Source organism: Xylona heveae (assembly GCF_001619985.1).
Source record: "Xylona heveae TC161 unplaced genomic scaffold L228scaffold_8, whole genome shotgun sequence".
NCBI classification, from domain to species: domain Eukaryota; kingdom Fungi; phylum Ascomycota; class Xylonomycetes; order Xylonales; family Xylonaceae; genus Xylona; species Xylona heveae.
Genome location: NW_017264200.1, coordinates 1087747 through 1106317, shown reverse-complemented (window position 1 = coordinate 1106317; position 18571 = coordinate 1087747). Strand labels below are relative to the sequence as shown.

The 18571-nt window shown below is 49.3% G+C and overlaps 4 protein-coding genes across 4 annotated transcripts in view; 3 read left to right on the top strand and 1 right to left on the bottom strand.

Moving 5' to 3' along the window:
- The window catches only part of L228DRAFT_171114 (ARM repeat-containing protein), a 3738-nt gene extending 63 nt beyond the window's left edge, over positions 1 to 3675 (top strand). The window contains exons 2-8 of the mRNA XM_018329484.1: positions 87 to 274; positions 343 to 544; positions 618 to 2098; positions 2168 to 2446; positions 2503 to 3058; positions 3120 to 3229; positions 3284 to 3675. Coding sequence (XP_018186917.1) covers positions 227 to 274; positions 343 to 544; positions 618 to 2098; positions 2168 to 2446; positions 2503 to 3058; positions 3120 to 3229; positions 3284 to 3526 — 2919 coding nt within the window. The 5' untranslated portion in view covers positions 87 to 226 and the 3' untranslated portion in view covers positions 3527 to 3675. The remainder of the gene's footprint in view (positions 1 to 86; positions 275 to 342; positions 545 to 617; positions 2099 to 2167; positions 2447 to 2502; positions 3059 to 3119; positions 3230 to 3283) is intronic.
- A 1019-nt stretch (positions 3676 to 4694) lies between these two features.
- On the top strand, positions 4695 to 7692 carry L228DRAFT_284407 (hypothetical protein). The gene is made up of 3 exons (XM_018336222.1): positions 4695 to 4973; positions 5041 to 5210; positions 5293 to 7692. The coding sequence occupies exons 1-3, from the start codon at positions 4831 to 4833 to the stop codon at positions 7578 to 7580; spliced, it is 2601 nt and encodes an 866-aa protein (XP_018186916.1). The 5' UTR covers positions 4695 to 4830; the 3' UTR covers positions 7581 to 7692.
- A 1176-nt stretch (positions 7693 to 8868) lies between these two features.
- On the top strand, positions 8869 to 11467 carry L228DRAFT_249171 (hypothetical protein). Its single transcript, XM_018333032.1, has 4 exons — positions 8869 to 10006; positions 10097 to 10327; positions 10554 to 10671; positions 10782 to 11467. The coding sequence occupies exons 1-4, from the start codon at positions 9107 to 9109 to the stop codon at positions 11180 to 11182; spliced, it is 1650 nt and encodes a 549-aa protein (XP_018186915.1). The 5' UTR covers positions 8869 to 9106; the 3' UTR covers positions 11183 to 11467.
- L228DRAFT_284405 (HEAT repeat protein-like protein) lies at positions 11338 to 18566 on the bottom strand. Its single transcript, XM_018336221.1, has 9 exons — positions 16038 to 18566; positions 15617 to 15979; positions 14300 to 15568; positions 14013 to 14244; positions 13653 to 13951; positions 13149 to 13594; positions 12967 to 13085; positions 12435 to 12904; positions 11338 to 12300 (listed from the first exon to the last, which is right to left on the bottom strand). Exons 1-9 carry the CDS (start codon positions 18471 to 18473, stop codon positions 11668 to 11670), a joined length of 6267 nt encoding a protein of 2088 aa, XP_018186914.1. The 5' UTR covers positions 18474 to 18566; the 3' UTR covers positions 11338 to 11667.
- Between the last annotated feature and the right edge of the window lie 5 nt (positions 18567 to 18571).

Here is an 18571-nt window from a genome sequence, read left to right as displayed (position 1 = left end):
TGGCTCTTATAGCACGCAGCGCAATCGGCTTTCAGCTGGTGACGTGCGTTACACATATGCTAATCATGGGACGTTTGTGGCAACAGCCTTAATTGTTCCCCTTGAGGATATTCAACCTCGCGAGCCCAAAGAAACACGATTATCACGCCTCATTCGACTAACTTTCCGACTTCCGAGCTTCACATTTATCGTAATAACCTGAAAATCACGCTTTACCAAGCATACTATGACATCAATAAATACGTCCAGGGCGACGGCCCCGGGGCTTAATCATGTGAGAAGCAGAATTGGTCGGAGAGACGGCCTCAAGAGAAGAGTAAATAACTAACAGGCGATACTCAGGGACGCACTGTTCGGCTTGGCAGCGACCTTTCAGCTCCGGCCAGTAGAAACAAGGCCGACGACACTCGATCATCGCATGCGGGACAACTAGGACAAGGCTTTGGAAGTGCAGGAGCAAGTTGGGCCGGTGGAGGAATCTGGGGCAGTGGCGCTCTAAGAAGTAGCTTTGGGACCGATCAAACTGAAATGACGCGCAAACGAGGTATGGATATGGCTACTGTCGCAAATGTTCATTCTGTTGCTGAAGCTGACTTGAACCGTGCTTTCCTTGATAGAAGACCGATCGTCCTTCCTGAGCTCAGCTGGTGCTCCATTCGACAGCAAGACAGGCTCCGGCTCCCTCGTCGCGTCGTCAGAATCAGATACATGGGGTCGTCCAAGCTTGTCGTGGAAGGCTGCCGAAGCCACCTCACCGCCCATGACCACTGGCCGGCTTCCAGATCCTACAAATTCTCCGCCTCGGCATCGCAATAGCAATCAGAGTGCTGGAGGAGCCAGCTTCTCGGATACCGCAGGCGCGACGTCGCCGTATTTTTCAGTTCCTCGCCAAGCTGCAATCGGACCCGGAATGACGGACCCTTCCCCTCGCAAGAGTGCACTGGATCCTACGACAGGAAGCTTCGTCACGTCTCGAACCACGGATGACCGCACCAATAACTTTGGAGGCTTTCAGCGTTATACTCTAGATTCGACCAGTCGCCGGCACCCCAATGCCATTTTAGAGGCACTTGGAGGAGAGGACTCCGTGCAAGGCGCTCGTGCAGAGCGTATGCCCAACAATGGAGACTTTTTGGGGCCGGCGTCCTCGGTGACAACTTCTCGTAGCGAAAGTCTCCCACCCTCTAGGAGTGGCGTTGAGTCAATACAGTTTGGAATGGCTTCGCAAGAGCTCCCTTCCTTTACCCGCTTCGGCCAACCCTCGACCTCCTTTTCTGCACGCCGACCAACCATGTCTGGGGACAAGACAGGCTTCGCTGCCTCTCCGAGCGGGCAAACCCGGTTTGACGAGGCTTCCCAGGACCAAGATATCGTTTCCAATTTTGCCCGAGTATCTCTGGCCGAGAATTTCCAACAGCAGCCCACTTTGGCAAACAATTTCTCCCAGTGTTCCTCTCAAATGCCTTTCAACGACGCGGGTTATGCTGGCACACTACAGGCCGTAGGTAACCAGCAGATTTGGGGTCTCGATGAGACAGGATACCGTAGTGGACTTGGTTCTTTCACTCCGGACGCGTTTTCTGAAGCGCCGTTTACCGACCAAATGAAGAACGGTCGAGGGTCACGATTTGGCGAGGCGGGCGCCACTTCCCCGGCAACAAGCCATCACCGTCGTGGTCTGAAGAGTCCTTTTTATTCGACTGGTGGCACACCTCCAAGCGGCTCCGACCCTTCGCGAGCCTCTCCGAGAGGCACCCAGAGCCGCGTACAGGCCCCTGGCCATTATGCTCTGCTTGACTACAAATTACGTGGTCTTCAACAGGAGCAACAGAGTAGCTTCTTGCATCCACAGTCCGGTACTATGATGAACCAGCCATATCGAAACCAGCTGGCTCCTCAATTTGAGGGTGGTGTTCAAAATGGTATGCGAGTAAACAATCTCTCACCTTACTACACAATTGCACCAGTGGGGGCTGTGGCACCTGGGACTGTCCCTCCGCGCGCTCCTCGCGATCATGATTACGGCCACAATCTCCGCAGTGCTTTGCTTGAAGAGTTTCGATCCAATGCGAAGACAAGCAAACGATATGAATTGAAGGTAAGAATTGACGTTTTCCATAAAGAAATCTACAGCACTGGGTGTTTAATGTTCTAACATGTACGGTAGGACATTTACAATCATGTTGTCGAATTCAGTGGCGACCAACATGGATCTCGGTTCATCCAGCAGAAACTCGAAACAGCCAATAGTGACGAGAAGGATCAAGTTTTCCGCGAAATCCAGCCCAACTCTTTGCAGCTCATGACGGACGTGTTTGGAAACTATGTGATCCAGAAATTTTTCGAGCATGGAAACCAATCACAAAAGAAGATTCTAGCCAACCAGATGAAAGGTCATATTCTCGCTCTTTCATTGCAAATGTACGGCTGTCGTGTTGTGCAAAAGGTGAGTTCACGAGTGGCAACCGCCGTAACCTGTATGATCTTGGCTAATCAAATCAGGCTTTGGAGCATATTCTGACCGACCAGCAAGCCAGCTTGGTTAAAGAGTTGGAAAGTCACGTATTTAAATGTGTCAAGGACCAGAATGGCAACCATGTGATCCAAAAAGCTATCGAACGAGTCCCTGCAGAGCACATCCAATTCATTATCAAGGCCTTCAACAGCCAAGTTCAAAGCCTGGCTATCCACCCTTATGGCTGCAGGGTGATTCAACGTATGCTTGAATTCTGCGATGAGAGAGCCCAAGGATCCATCCTCGAGGAGCTGCATGCTTGTACGGCATCGCTCATTGTTGATCAATACGGAAACTATGTCACTCAGCATGTTATTCAGCATGGAAAGGCTGAAGATCGCGACAAGATCATTAAGATGGTCATCAATCAATTGTTGGTTTTCTCCAAACACAAGTTTGCCAGCAACGTGGTGGAGAAGAGTATCGAATTTGGCACCGATGTGCAGAGAGCCGAGATTGTCCGCACAATATCTACCCTCAACGAAAAAGGGGAAAGTCCGCTGCAGTCCTTGATGAGGGATCAGTACGGAAATTACGTTATCCGTATGTCCTTCAATTTGATGAATAACTTTTTTCGATGTGTTGCTGACGAATGGCATGACAGAAAAATTGCTCGGACAACTCAAGGGCACTGAGTATGACAAGTTTGTGGAGCAGATACAACCACAAATGGCCCAACTTAAGAAGTACAGCTATGGTAAACAGATCAATGCTGTAAGATATGCCCACCAAATATTCTGCTGATTTGCCGTTCTGACTCGTAGCTAGATTGAAAAACTCATTTATACTGCACCCGGTTCAGTTAACCATTCGCAACCGGCAACTCCTCCGCCGCCGAATGATTCCAACACTTCCGGAGCTCCTTCACCCCCTCCCTTAGTGGGGGATGCTTCAAGCCCACAGAGCAGTTCTCTACCAAGCACCAATAACAGCACTGTTGACGGACCGGTTAATGCATTCCGCAAACAAGAGGAGCACCCGGCAGACGTGAAGATTGAAGCTTCCACCTAGTCCTTATCAGCTGATTTGCCTCAAGCTGATGGGATATACATTGTTCTATGAATTCCCTGGTATTTCTCGACTTTCTCCTGTTCTATATTTGCAAACGATACCTTGATACGACGCTTACGAGAAATGGCTGAAATTGCGGCGTCTGGGAAGGAAATGAAAAAGTTTTCCTCTTAAACGTATATAACTTGAAGAGGGGTTTCGCAACGGAAAACTGTTTCTTCTTCTCTGGAGGTCTTTGACATGGGTCATCTTCTCCTTTTGCGTTTTTTCTCTGATATTTCTGGACTTTGATCTCTTTTTACTTACTTCGCTTGTCGCTTGTTGACCCTTTAATGTCCGTGCAAGGGTTACTATTTTCTGTTCTTTTCTTTTTTGCTTGCAAAGGGATAAAGGATACCACTTTCATGCTCCCCTTCTCACTTTTGTTTCTTAATGATGTTGCATCATTCTGCTGGGATGGTCTGGTCAATGACATGGATGGTACATAGCGGCGATAGAAAGCCGATGGATTGCACAGGCGCAACTCGGTCCGCTGTCTGTTATGCTTGGGATAATGATGCGATGGTTTGCCTTTATGCACATGCAAATGCACATTCGTGTGGCTGATTTCTACATTGCCGCCTTATTCTTCTTGAGGTACATATATCATATATCTGTACATTAAGGAGAGGAGTGTCGCCAGGTGTGAAAGCGGAGGAAAATACTTTCTCGCTTTTCCTATTCTGATTCTGCTCTATGCATAATTTCTTTCGGGATCTTTTTTTGCTTTAATATTCATCTTGCATATGTGCACTATATTACAGGATCAGTAATTAATAATTCTATATCGTCTCTATATTTTTCTAGGATCTTAGTTCCATTAAGGACATAATCTATCTAACCATACTTATCTTATATCATTCTACGTGAAAGTGCTATATAAATATGTAATCAGAGTAAGCTTGTAGTGACAAAAGTGAAGTTGTCGCCGTGCGCCCTTTTGAGAGCTTCTGTAGAGATCTCTTTGGTCACTACCGGAGTATGCGGACCTGTGTTTACTTGAGCTGGGGGAGGTTCCAGGTCCTCGGCAGCTAACTCCAATTGGTAATTTAGCGGCGTAGGTCCGAGCGCCCCGGCTCGGACGTTAGGATGCGCAATGGTTAACGAACACTGTAGCTTGCTCGAGAATTGTTAACCACCAGTTGATATATGATAGCAGGCAAAGTCGCGTTCGCATATACGAATACCTAGGAATGGCGCCGCTGGATGATTAGAAGACTCGAAACTGCCAGTATCGAAACTTACCAAATCTCAACCAACTTACAATGGTTCTCGAAGCTCCGGACCCAAAGACGTTCTCGTCTTGGGAGGATGCATTCCGCTACCCTACCCCCGCCGTGAGGCATATGGAGCTTCAGCTGCGGGGAGATTTGGGTGCGACAAGGGAGAAACTACGGGGAATGGTCGGGTATGTCATATTGCTTTCTGCTACGCGCCTGCGCAGGAGATGGAAATAACTTACGCCGTCAATCTAGGGCGAGCTATCGTGATCTACTGGGCACGGCGGAGAACATTATCGAAATGGATCAGCAAATGCATAATGTTGAGAGGCACTTTGGCGATATTACTAGAAAATGCGATTCGCGTTCGTTCTCGAGACTTGGGAAGAACTACGGAAAGTGGAATGCAACTGTCAAAACAGATGGTAAGCAAAAACACTCTACTTGTTGCGTGTCGGTTTTGTCTTTTGCTATTGAAGCTCTGATTTCACTGAGACTGTTTCGCAGATCGAAATAGATATGCGTTGACATCGCAACTGGCGCTTTTGCAGAGCTTCCCTGGGCTCATCTCCCAAATGCTCCGGCAAGGTGACTCGATACTTTTGGCTGCCAAATTATTGGTGCTGTCGCGGCTACTACATAAATCACTCTCCAACGAGAACAATACTCCTCCACTTGCGGATACGTTGCGCAATCGATTAGCATCTCTACGGCGGAGCATTCTCAGTCGGATCGACCGCCAACTTTCCAGCCTCACGGCCAGCACTACCTCGATAGTCGAAAGCATGTGTGCATTTTCCTTGGCAACGAGCTCGACGCCAACAGACGTCTTGCGCCATTTCCAACATATCCGTCTTCGCGGAATCTCTGCCCGCTTGGAATTAGACTCTCAGGGTCGAGCGGATGTACTGGGAGCACTCAGTCTCTTCATTCGAACACTCGAAGATGTCCAGACCATTATGCCGTCTCGGCTAGCGGATACATTGAAAAAGATCAAGTCTCAACCGATCCTCAGTTCTCCCGACGTCGAGTCGCTGTTGGAGTTAAATCTGGATATCCATGGCAAATGGGTGGCCGAGGAGGTGAAGAATTTCGTTCCCTGGATCCGACACGATGACCTGAAGGAAGATCAAGCAAAAGCGATACAACGTGAATGGTCGAAGAAGGCATTCGGCGTGTTCCTTGACGGGTTGAAAACAGCCGCCGCTGGACGCAAGGACTTGAAAAGCCTTGTTGAAATGCGCCAGGAAGTTCTCAGCAATTGGCTCCGAAATCGCACCAGGGTCCCTGGGTTGGGTGGACTCTCGCTGCTAGAAAGTCTCCGAGCTGCACTCAATGACCAGCTCACTCACCTGGTCCGACTACGCGCGAGCAGGTTACACTTGGTACAAACCGAAATCTCAGCCATACTTGCTGATGGTCCCACTGCCCTTTCGTCGTGTCCATCTCTGTGGGACGAATCAATGATCACAATGGATTTCAGCAACGGCGCCGTGGCTTTCAAGCAAGCCATTCTCGACCGGAGCTCTGGCCGTAGCGACGCCGTCTTGCGCGTGCTGCGGAGCTACGAAAGCTGGCTGAGTCTGGTCGACGAAGCAAGGATCATGATCAAGAAGCTCCGAGATATCCGCTGGGACGACGATCTCGATCTATACGCCGCAACCGAAGACGAGTTCGAATCCGATGCAATACAATCGTTACTTAGCGACGAAGATCCGACTGTATTCGAAACCGCTCTCACGCAATCATTGCAAACCGCATTTGGTGAATTCGAGAAGAGCATTGACGCTGCTGTGACTTCTCTTTTGACCACTACCACTTCTACCGCCAACAATTCAGATCCCAAAGGCCAACAGACCATTTTCATCATCCGCATTGTCCGCGAACTCCGCCACAAGACGCTCGCACACGCCGACTACTCGTCAGAATCTTTCGCCACTCCCGTCATCATCTCCCGCCTGCTCACCTCCCTCGCTCAAACTACAATTGGCACCACGACTCTCCGCCCACTGCACCGCTTTGCGAAAAAAGCCACCACCAATCCCCGGGAATTGCTCCTCCAATCGCAAATCCTCTGGGAAGGCAGCGCTAGCCCACCGCAATCATTACCCGTGCAGCCGTCGCCCGAGATATTCAAAGTCCTGCACAGACTGTCCACGTCCATGGCCAGTCTTGGCGGCGATCTCTGGAACCCCGCCGCCTCGTCTGTGCTCAAGCAGTCTGTTAGTAGACGCGTAGAGGAGATTCTTGGCCCCGTGGTGGATGAGTTGGCGGTAGTTTCCGCGTCGCAAGGTACATCCGTGGAACGCACTACGGGAGTATCTCGCCAAGACCGCGCTGAGAGGTCTGAAGAAACTGAAGGATCTAGAGTATTATCGAGCCCCGTTGCGCCGGAGAGCAACGAAGCGCGTTCAAGTACTGAGAAACCTGAGAAACCTGAGACACCTAACAGTACCGTACAGACTAACGGCACACTGCATCCCGATGATATTACCCTGCGAAAAGAACTTTTAAAACAAGTCCTTTTCGACGTGACATATCTCCAACGCGCCTTGACTCCTTCATCACCATCCCTCTCATTATCCCCATCGCCATTATCCCCATCGCCATTATCCCCCTCGTCATCACCATCGTCATCCTCCCCCCCGCCAGACATTCCTCCTCATTCTCTCGAAGCCCTGGCAGACAAGATTAATAATCATATCCAACTCCCTGATTCGGCAAAGGAGAGGCTACACAAGAGCGCGCAAGAGTACTGGAAGCGAACGGCCCTGTTGTTTGGGTTGTTAAGTTGATACTCTGTGCTCTGTGCTGCGTTTGTATTGTATTGTATTGTATTGAATTTTATATTATATTATTTTGTTTTGTTTGGGTAGTTAAGTTGATACTCCGTACTCTGTACCGCGTATTGTATTGTATTTTATATTATTTATATTGTTTTATATTGTTTTATTTGATTTTTTGATTTTTTCTTTGGTTGTAGATATCTCGATGACTTGGCAGGGCCTGGTACTTTAATAATCATATACAATTTGGAAGTTATATTGAATGTTTTGATCTTGCTGTGCTATACCCCTCACATACTTTGAGTCTCCGACTTCCTAGTAACTAAATCGATCTCCAAGGGACGAGATGGAGACATGAGATACCGTTTTCTTTGTCCTCTTTATCTCTATTTTTTTTTTGACTCTTTTTTAGAGTATCTCTTCTCTTTATACTTCTTTCTTTACTTTATACTCCGTATTTTGATTTTTTTCTCATGTAGTTTTGGGGGAGCGGGGAATGGAAGGGCGTTTAAAAAGAAAAGATATAAAATACAAGAAATAAAAAAGGACAAAAAAAAAACAACCTACCTTAGAGGACAAAAAGGTTGGACAAAAACGTACAACAGCGGGGATTCGCTGGTCGTCACCGACCCAACTACTAGTCCGCCGATCTGAGGCTTATGTATGGCAGAGCGGACGGGATGCCCAGTTCTCCTCAGTCTATGGTCGTACGTGCTGGATTGCTGTTTTGGGAGGTATATATCATAGATGTTTTGTTCTAGAAACCATCATCCCGGACGGTTTGGCACCCTCTACGAAGCTTAACGTAATTGTGTCAACGTTGTCGTACTATATGGACGTTGAGTGTAGTATAGTATTATGATGGAACAAGTACAGGTAGTTAGAAGAGATATAGTAGATATAGTATTATTTCACTTACATTTTCATTTCAATTTTCTTTTTTTAGAGCTCTATATATGAAGATTGAAGTTGATTTTTTCTCCGAAAGTGAGATATAACTGTGGTATGGGTAAACGACGGTCGAGCGTACTCTGTAAGTCAACTAGAGTAGAGGTATAACGGAGTAATAGTCAGTTAAGGCTTTGGCTGCCAGGCAGCCAGGCAGCTAGGGTACTCCTCGCTCCCAGGACCTGGGGACAAGCGAAAGGGCGCCTGGGACTAAAGGAAAGGGAAGCCTCGGAAATGACAAATGACAGGCAAATGACGAATGACGTCGGAAGCGAACCGGGCCGACTGGCAACCTGGCGACCTGGCGAGTCAAATTCGTCGCTTCGGATCCAGGGACCAACACTTACAACCAGATATCTCAACTTCAAACCTGCAATCTCTCAAGTGACAAACCCATTTGCAGTATTGAAGTATTGCAGTGTCTCGGAACAAATCCACTCTTCTTTGAAAGAGAGTGACGGGCGACACAGACTTCGGAGGGAGAAAGGGACCAGAGAGGGCGAGAGAAAAACCACGACGAGAGAGAAAACGCAGACAACCGGAGTCGCAAGGATCAAGCTCACAGCCCGACAGGAACGTGGATAGCAATGACCGCGAGCATTGCTGCCACTCAGCCTGCTACCCTCCTCACGTTTCTATATCCCATGTTACTCCGACACGTTTCCCGCGGGGCTGCCGGCAATTGTCCAGCCAAGGCGTCGCGGGCGAGGATACGCTCCAGCGTTTCTCCAACAACCAGACAACGGGGATTCGCATCGGCATCACGTCTTCAGGTCAGCAGAGGCAGCAATGGCTTGGCCGCTTCGAGTCGCGCTGCGACGGGATCCACCAAACCCTCGACCGCGCTACAGAACCCTCGTCAAGAGATACGTCAAGGAACACACGATCGTCTACGAAAGAACCAGCGCGTCGCCGAGTTTCATTCCACGTCTTTGCTAAGAGACAATTCAACACGTTCTCAGCGGTACGGCGTCAGCGTTGAGCCGCAGCAACAACACCTACCGCCGCCGCAGCCACCGCATCTTGCAAGCCCGGGGAAAGTAGCGATTGGAAGCCTCTCGAGCGGGCCCAAAGCAGAGGACACCAAGGAGGCGCCCAAAGAGGCAGAAAAGAAGAATACAACGACTCCGAGCTCTGCAGAGACAGCGAGTGATCTTGAGGAAGGGTTCGTCCCTGAACCGCAGCCGGAATCACCCATCCTGGCGTCGGCCCCAGCTTTTACCAGCACGATTGACAGTCGACCGCTCGAGACGATGCTCCACGTGGACGCGCCGTTGAGTGAGGCCGCCCAAGCGCACAAACCGCCGCACTTGCAACCCCCGCCATACGTACACCACTTTGACACGTATTCTCTCGTTCGCGATCTAGAGCACGGCGGATTCACGGATGAACAGTGCGTAACTCTGATGAAGGCTGTGCGCGGCCTCTTGGCGGAGAATTTGACCATTGCTAAAGAGGGGCTGGTATCCAAGTCGGACGTGGAGAATGTAAGCTTCAGAATCATCTTATATCCCGTTTTCAGTTTCCTTTCTGCAGGTTAAGTAGATGAAAGATATCTGAATGAGTGAACTTGGCAGGAAACATATCTCTTCCGCGCCGCGTGCAGCGAACTACGCACCGAAATCCAGAATAATCGCAAAAAGGAAACAGACAAGATGCGCACCGAGCGCACGGCGCTGCAGCACGAAGTCGATATTCTCAATCAGAATTTCAATGGCGAATTACTCTCCCTCAAGGACGATCTCCGAGGCATGTTTGACGATCGCCGTATGGCTGTGCGTCAAGAGCAGCGCGCCATGGAGAGTAAGGTAAGATTCCCTTATCCTTTCTCCTTTTTCAATCCCTTTTTTTGTCCTGCATTTTCTTCCCTCCTCTACGTTCTCGTTCGTCTTCCCTGCGCTGCGTCCTTTTTCCTTTTCTTTTCTTTTTTTCTTTTTCTTATCATCGTTTGAGTTCATTGTGTCCGAGAGGTCCCAGCAGCCACACAATTTCCAATTTTCTGTGATTACTACTGCTAACGAGCGAAACCAACAGATCCAAGAACTCAACTGGCAAATCACCGTCCTGCTCAACTCCGACTCCAAATCCGAAGTCGAAGGCCTGCGCTGGGTTCTTACCCGTCGTGCCGCCCTCGCTGTCGCCACCATGGCTTGTACGTACCTCTTACTCTCTTCCCCACCCTTCCCTCCCTCCCTCATTCATTTCTCCTTTTGTTTTCTCCCCTCTGGGATCTCAAACGATTGGCAATACTAACTCTCACAGTCCTCATCCTCGGCTCCCTCCGCTACTCCTCCTACATGCACCACGTCCAAGAACGCACTGAGAAACAACAGAACCAATCCTCTTCCATCTCGCCCACGTCTTCTTCCTCTTCTTCTTCTAATTCCCCATCTTCTGCCACTTCGTTCGCTGCCCTTCCGCACTTTGCTTCCCCTTCTTCTCCGCCCACCTCTTCTTCCTCTCCCTCTTCTTCTTCGTCTCTTTCATCGTCCTTTTCTCCCTCTTCCGGTTCGTCTTTGGGGGGTACCTCTGCAGTAGACCGCTCTGGTGGTAATGCATTCGACAGCGCAAGTGTGAGTGCCGTCGGAGGCAAGGATACGGATGAAGTCCTCGCGGGGCTGGATGATGGCGATGGCCGCTCGTCGTATGTCAGTCTTGGTTAGCAGTCTGAGATCTGGGATGTGGACTCGGACTCGACTCTGGAGTCGTTAGACCGAAGCTGGCTAGTCGCCCTCACACTATCACACCATCACAATGTCATGCTGTCATGCTTGGTGTGAAGGATGCTGTGTAAAATAAACTTTTTACGTTCCCAGTAGCCCTGTGGAAGGGGCGCAAAGGAATTCGCAGCTTGTAAATAGACTTTGTAAACACATGCATGTGTACATGCATCTATGTAAATAAATTGGATAAGATGAAAAAAGAATTATATTTTATAGAAACCCATTATGCTCTAGCATAGTCATGCAACTCCGACGTGTTATATAACTTTGTCTCATGAGACTCATCGAGCACCCTGCACCTTCCCTCCCATACACCTCCCCTACCTCCACCCCCTCCCCAACTACACTCCACCCGCCTCCCAACCTCGAAACTTTGGTATCAATGGTAGTAAAACTACATGATTCTTAATCTCCTAGATTAAAATCTAAGCGCCAAAGTCCATTTTGAGCGCAATGCTAGGCTGCCTATCTCCGACTTGATCATGCACGGCACTTGCACCCGCGCCAGGACCAGGACGACCTAGACCAGGCATGGATCCGCTCTCGCGAAGGACGGTTTCCAAAAAGGCTTTTTGGTCAGGACTCATGCGTGCAACGACAGTGCGGAACGACAATTGGTCTGCGGCAGCGAGTTCGAGGAGTCGTGTTGCGGTTTCTTTGTATACTGCGCTTGCCTGTGTTGCTGTTGCTGCTGGTGCTGGTGATTCTGCTGCCGCTGCTGCAGTCGCCGCAGGGGAAGGAGACTCGCCAGCGGGTTCAACAGAGGTATCGATTGTTGCGCGGGCCAGGAGAGCAGGAATAATAACTGCGTAGAAATAAGGACGCTGAGATTCGGCTGAGAGTGTAGGAGCCAAGAGAGTCAATGTTTGGGCGATGATCGGACGGGCAGCGACAAAGGCTTCGGTCGCGTCGGGAGGTGGGTTGGAGAGAAGAGTAATCAGTCGTGGGACCAAGTGGCGGGCGATGGCGTTGTTGGTGGGTGCTGCGGATGCCTTTTGACTGCTGCTGGAAGTGCTGAGCAATAGGGTGCGGAGACAGCTTAGAGCTACTTTGGAAGTCTGATTGGGGTGTTAGTTAAAAAAAATTTTTTAAAGAGGGGGGGAAAAAAAGAAAAAGAAAAAGAAAAAGAAAAAGAAAAGAAAAAAAAAAGAGAAAAGGAAAAGATGAAAAGTGGTAAACTCATAGGACGTACCATTGTATCGCCAATGCAGTCGAGCATTTCGTCGAGAAGTCGGAAAAGTGAGCCATCATTTGGAGGTATAGCGCTTGAGCCACTCGTCAGGAGCAAAGTGGAGGCCAGTAGGGCATTCTTTGCACATGCCACGCTGGCTTCGGCTTCTCGCTTTTGGGCGTTTAAAAGAATGGAGAGGAAGCGTTTTAAGCAACCGCGCAATTGGGTAGAAGTGGTGACTGATTCGTCATCAAATGCATTTTCCGGCTCCAATTGTGCGATGGAGGAAATGAATCGTTTGAGGATCGGAAGAATTTGCGGAACAACCTTTTGCTGACAAGCGCTCGTGCCCAGGATGGTGGAGAAGATGTGAATAATGCTGGCGTGAAGATCGGTCCGAATGACCGCAGGGAAAACTCCAGCCGCATCAACCAAGGCGTCTAGAGAATCATATATGACAGAAACTGCCTCGTCAGAGAGGGGATGCCGCACTGGAATGAATTCAAGCGTCAGCTTTCTCGGTGCATGGATTAGCTGTCTGAAGGAAACTCACGCTTTGATGAAGGGTCAGTCAGGTTTGGCAAAAGTCCAGCCAACACCATGACAATGATGCGCGTCAGCTCGAATAATTGCTCAATCTCTTCAGAAAGATTGTCGCCAGCCGATGAGGGCCTAAGAGGAATGAAAAGTCAAAATCCCGATGTCTTTTTAGCTCCCAAACGGAGGAATACATACTCGTGTGCTTTCTTGGCTGACGGGTGCTCGACACAGAGATTCCGAGCAATCTCCACAATGACAGCTTGGATATCCAGCCCTTCGGTGAGGACCAATCGATCAAATAGATCCATGGTCTCCGAAAAGACAACTTCTTCGTAAATGGCATGTCCCGAGACAGAAGGTCGCAGAATCTTTTTCACGGCTTGGAGAATTTCCAATGTCTGCTCTGTGCCTAAGCTGTCGCTACCTGGGCGACCCACAAGAGCTTCAAATGCGATGCCGAAGAGCACAAAAAAGAATGCTACTGGTTCTTCGCGGTAATTGATGTCACTCTTTGAGGGAGAAGCGTTGGTATCCCGGGATCCAGTCTGCTTTCCATCTAGAGCATCAAACACAAAACTAGTGTCTTCCTCAATCAAGCTTGCAATGGCATCCACAAGCTTCAACCAGGATTCTTGGTAGAACTGTACGCTGTTAGCAACACCACGTGGAATATATTGGGTCAAACTCATTGTTAAGTACCTTTAGCAACGTCTCGCGGTTCAATGCTGAGTACACGCTATCGAGGCTTCCTGATAGTGAAGTAGGACCAGTACTGGAAATGTCGGGCTCGAATCTAAGTCGTGCAAACTCCCGCAACGATGACAGCCACAAAGGAGTGAGCGTCGCAATATGTGGTTTCAAAACATCCACTAAATACTTCTCCTCCGCACTCGCGACCTGGAGCTCGGCCCAAGCTGAGAACACCGACATTCGGACCATGACTTGTGCATTGGAGCTCAGGCTCTTCAAATCACCAATCGCCACAATCTCAGAGTCACCTTTGTAAAAACGATTTGGATGATTAGCGTTGTGGCCATACTACATTTTTCTTCAACTCACTTGAAAAGTTTTCCAAGGCCGACACAAGAAGCTTGAGAATACGGCCCATCCTATCGACATCTGTCACGATTCCTGTTGCAATGAAAGTGGCACAGACATTGATAGCTTCAGCCGCAAGCTCGGGCGATGAGTCTGCCGCAAAGGCGGGAGTGAGAGCTGAGCCTATTTGTGCCTGGTATTGCTCTAGCAGAGAAACCTCTGTGAAATCCGGATCGGGCGTCTTGCCAAAGAGCTACAGAAACAAGTTAGGTGCGTCTCCTCAAGTGTCCACCTTCTTATTCACATACCTTTAGTATCTGATCAATTACCCTAAGACCCCAGATGCGTAATTCAATAACATCGGCAGTCGACGCAGAAAACGCCAGTCGCACAATGTCTGCAATCCGCTGTTGAAGGATATTATGCGCTTGTTCTGTTTCGCCTGCTGTGACCTCGCGACCCACTACGGCAAGCATCTCGCTCAAACAGTCCATCGCAAAAGTCCTGACTTGCCACCTGAGTAGCTCTTGGCCCGCACCCAAGGGATCACCAGCTTCTTCCTTCGCAGCACCAGAAGCAGCAGCAAAACCTGCAACTTCTTCGTCCTGCAAATCAGGCATTGCTGCGGCTTTTGGTACCTCAGATACTTCTTCTGTTTTTCGAGCCTTCGTCAGAATATTCTGGCATCGATCTACCCACAGCCCGCTGTGAGATAAGCTTGTTTGCTGTAGCCAGTTTCGTATCAAGTTCCGCATGCCCTCGTGGTGTGGTGCATCATCGAGTGTCAGCCAGAGCTGCTCTTCCAATCCAGCATCGGCAGTCTGGATGACCTCTTCCGCATTGCGCTTCATCAGGTTGTATAGACCGTCAATTGCAACATCACGGAGTTCCGCACTTGCTGACTTCAAGTGGCTCTGCAGGATTCGCACGTACAAGGCAAAATCCATTTGACCCGAAGCATACAAGGCAAAATGTTCAAGGCACTTTAAACTCTCAATGAGAACCAACGGGTCGACCTCGGTTTGGAACTGAGTTACAAGGGTTGTGACAAGGTCTCTGACCTTTGCCATGTCCTGCAAATCAGGCCCAAGCACATTGATGAGAGAATCTGTGCATCGTGCTAGAGCGGCTGTGGTAGGATGTCCAGCTTCTATATTTGAAGTGGCAATAGAAGAGACTTCTTCGTTGTGGGTATCAGCGACGTAGAGCCGAGCAAGCATTCCGAGAGTGCTGGAAACGTAGCCAGCAAAAGTTAGACCAGCAGAGTCAGCTACTCTGGCGAGGCCGTCAAGAGCCCAAAAGTGCACTACAGGATGAGGGTCATTACACAGCGACATGAGGATGCTAAGAATTGTCTTGAGATGGTAGCCAGCTGCCATGCCTCCCACCTGAGAGTGGATACACCCTAGTGCCACCGCGCAACCTGCCCTTGCGTTGGGCTCTCGATTCGTAACTATCATGTCGACAAGATGTTTGATTTCAGAGGTTGTAAAAGCATTTCCTGCGCTGCTGCATAGCCGACCAATTCCTTCGTAAGCTATATTACGAACGTATTCATCATTATGAATGACAAAATCCTTGGCAACGAATTAGTCTCGCTCAGTCTGGAATGAAAATGGACCTACACGAAGAAGCTCCTGCATTCCTTTCTCCACAGGTGGAGCTTTCAGATTGCCAGCCGCGCAAGATGTCTCTTTTACAGCTATTTTCAGCGTGGAAAGAAGGGCAGTGGCAACATTAATAGTCATTGCTGCCTTTCTTGCAGGATCGCGTTGCAAGCTATTAGTTGACAGAAACGTGGCTATCTGCTCAAGCACGCCCTCCTGAACCTTTGACGATTGCAGTGGTAGACATATTGCAAAGAGTTGAATCGCTGCATTGACGACCTCCGTTGCTGGAGGGTCAGGAAGCTGTTCTGTGCGTCTCAAAGGTGAAAGATAGAGCGACACGGAATCATGTTCGATCGCACCACAGATGGGAGATAGTAGCTACGAAAATCGTCAGTAACATAGTGTGATAGGCGCATAAACCAAAGGGTTGCATTACAGTTTGATCTACTTCACCTTCTGGTCCGTGTCTCGTCAGCCAGTGGTGCTGCTGGCTGGGACGCTCCTCTCCCGGTAGGCTTCGTATCTCAAGGCCCCTGACAAGACTAGTCACGCCGAATCCGCAATTGTCGCCCACTTCCCAAACACTATCAAAATTACCAGCAGAGCTTGCAATATTAGTGCTCAGGGAGCTGGGCGAATAGTTGTCAGGCTCAGCAAAAAACGACACCGCCATAGTAAGCACATTGGACTGAAGTATCGATTCCGTGCTATCAGTCGGGCTCAGGTTCACCAGCCGAATATAGCATTGTAGCACTCTCCGCTTGACCATCAGGTCTATATCCCTCAGTTGCAGTGACGATGCAAGTCTTTGAGAAACATCCTCGGTGGTTTTCTTGCTAGGAAGGCCACTTAAGAAATGTGTAGTATTTTGAAGCATCGTAGCAAGCCGCTTAGAAACATCCACGGTAAGAAGCCTTCCATTATTCTCAAGGAAAGCGAGCATCGAACCGAGAGCGCACTCTCGAACATGTGCTAGGAAACTTAGCTCCAAAAGGCTCCGTTGAGCTGTATTGTCCTTGGCTAGGGGCTTCGGGAGAGCATTCTTCCAGAGGAGTAGCAACTGCGAAAGGTGGATCTTGACGAAATTTGGACCAAGTGTCATCAGGCCGCCTATTAAAATCCAGGCAACTTGTATCTGAGTACTTGAAACTCGAAGCTCAGACTGACTGCTCGATTTTAGAAGTCCGGTCGCTAGCGAAAGAATTCGAGAAAAGACATCGACGGAGCCATATAATGGCTGCAGGGGGCTTGTACTTAGAAGGGCAGAAAGGGCATTGGAAAATCCTAGGCACCGGATGGATGAATGCCGAGGGGTTGACAGCAGATTCAATTCACGATTGACGCTGTTCATACAGATGGTGAGGCACGGAAGCAGCTGCTGCGGAACTGCCAGCACGAGACTGCGCAAACAATGCGACGTAAGGATCTGGACAGAATAGCTAGGATTTTGGAGCACCTGAAGAAGGGTATCTCGACAGGTTTCTGCAATGTTGCCCACCGCAGATCCTAGTGCGTCGATCAGAGAAGCAAGAGCACTCAGAGCTCCAACGAGAACATGCTTATTGGGCTCTGGTCTTTCCTTCATGACTTGAGGGTAATTTTTGAGGATATCATTGATTAGCCACTTTGAGGCGCTAAGCTGACCAGCTTCGCCCAGCAGCTCTTCGCCGACTACACCTTCCAAAATAATGCGGATGAAGTTCCGGGCAGTCAGAAGTTTGTACCGGTTGAGGTAGATATTTGGATTGCTCAAAATCTCGTCGAAAAAGTGGCTGGCGATGACGCCGTACTGGCGCTCCACGGCCCTCGGTCCAAGCCCCTGAATGACCCTTATGTAGCAGATTGCAAGAGCCGCTCTCGATTTGTTGTTTGTAGACATTCGGACGTAATGGTTCGATAAATGCCTAAGGATTTCGCCGAGACTGAATGCCAGTTGCGCCCCAGGCTTTGTTGTTGGTGACTCCGGCCGTTCGATATCCTCTTCGTCAATTGGCGCCGAGGGCGCCTTTTTACTGACCTTTTTCGATTTTTTTGATTTTGACGATGCATCTCTCGATGCAAATTCGGAATAGTTCTTGACCAAGGCCGCGCTGAGAGCGCTAGCAGCAGAATGCCTGACAGCTGGCGTGGAGCTATCAATTATCTTCCAAATTGTAGATTTCAACAAATCGAGGTCATTCTGGTTGTCGAAATAAGGTGTCCGTTTCACAAGTGCCTCTAAACACTTACAGGCACTTGCCTGAACGAGAGATGCCTTGTCCCCAACGGCCGCTGAGCGCACAGGCTTCCAAATATCCCGAGCTGTAGAATCGTCAATCGAGCCGCCAACTGCTTCAAGGATCTTTGCCAAGGCCTTGAAAACTGAGCTTCGCAGTCCAGCATGGTTCTGCGCGTGCTTCAGCGCACGCAGCAGCGTCGAGCAAGCAAGCGATGCGAGACTGATTACACTGTCTCCGGCAGCCCTAAGTATTTCACCTAAACAGTGGACCGCTGCATGTTTGCTCCTAAGCTCCTTTTCCTGTTTCCCCCCAGCAACAAGGGAGATGAGTTCGTTGACGGATTCGAATAACAGCTTTCGGTCCCCTTTTCCAAAGATCCCGGCAAAACATCGGCCGATATTGTTGCGTATTGCGCGAGTTGGTGCCGGCGAGGACAAGGTTATTATCTGGAAGAGCTCTCTTTTCAAGTATATTTGCTCCGCTGAAGCTCCATCAGAGTCGAGTGCAGAAACGTGACGCGCAAGGTCGGACGTGAAGGTCAGCAGGTATAGCTCCTGTTGCTCAGAAGGCAGCGCGTGCAGTCGAGCAACGTCAAGTTCGAGCTGCGGAGAGGTGCCATTGCTGGTGGATGGTGCGGCGTCGTCGGATGACATGAGTTTGGATATGTAATTCTTGTGAATTCTCAAGCCTTGAAAAGGCAAACATTAGAAATTTTGCTGCACCAGGTTAAGAAGACACCACATTGCATATT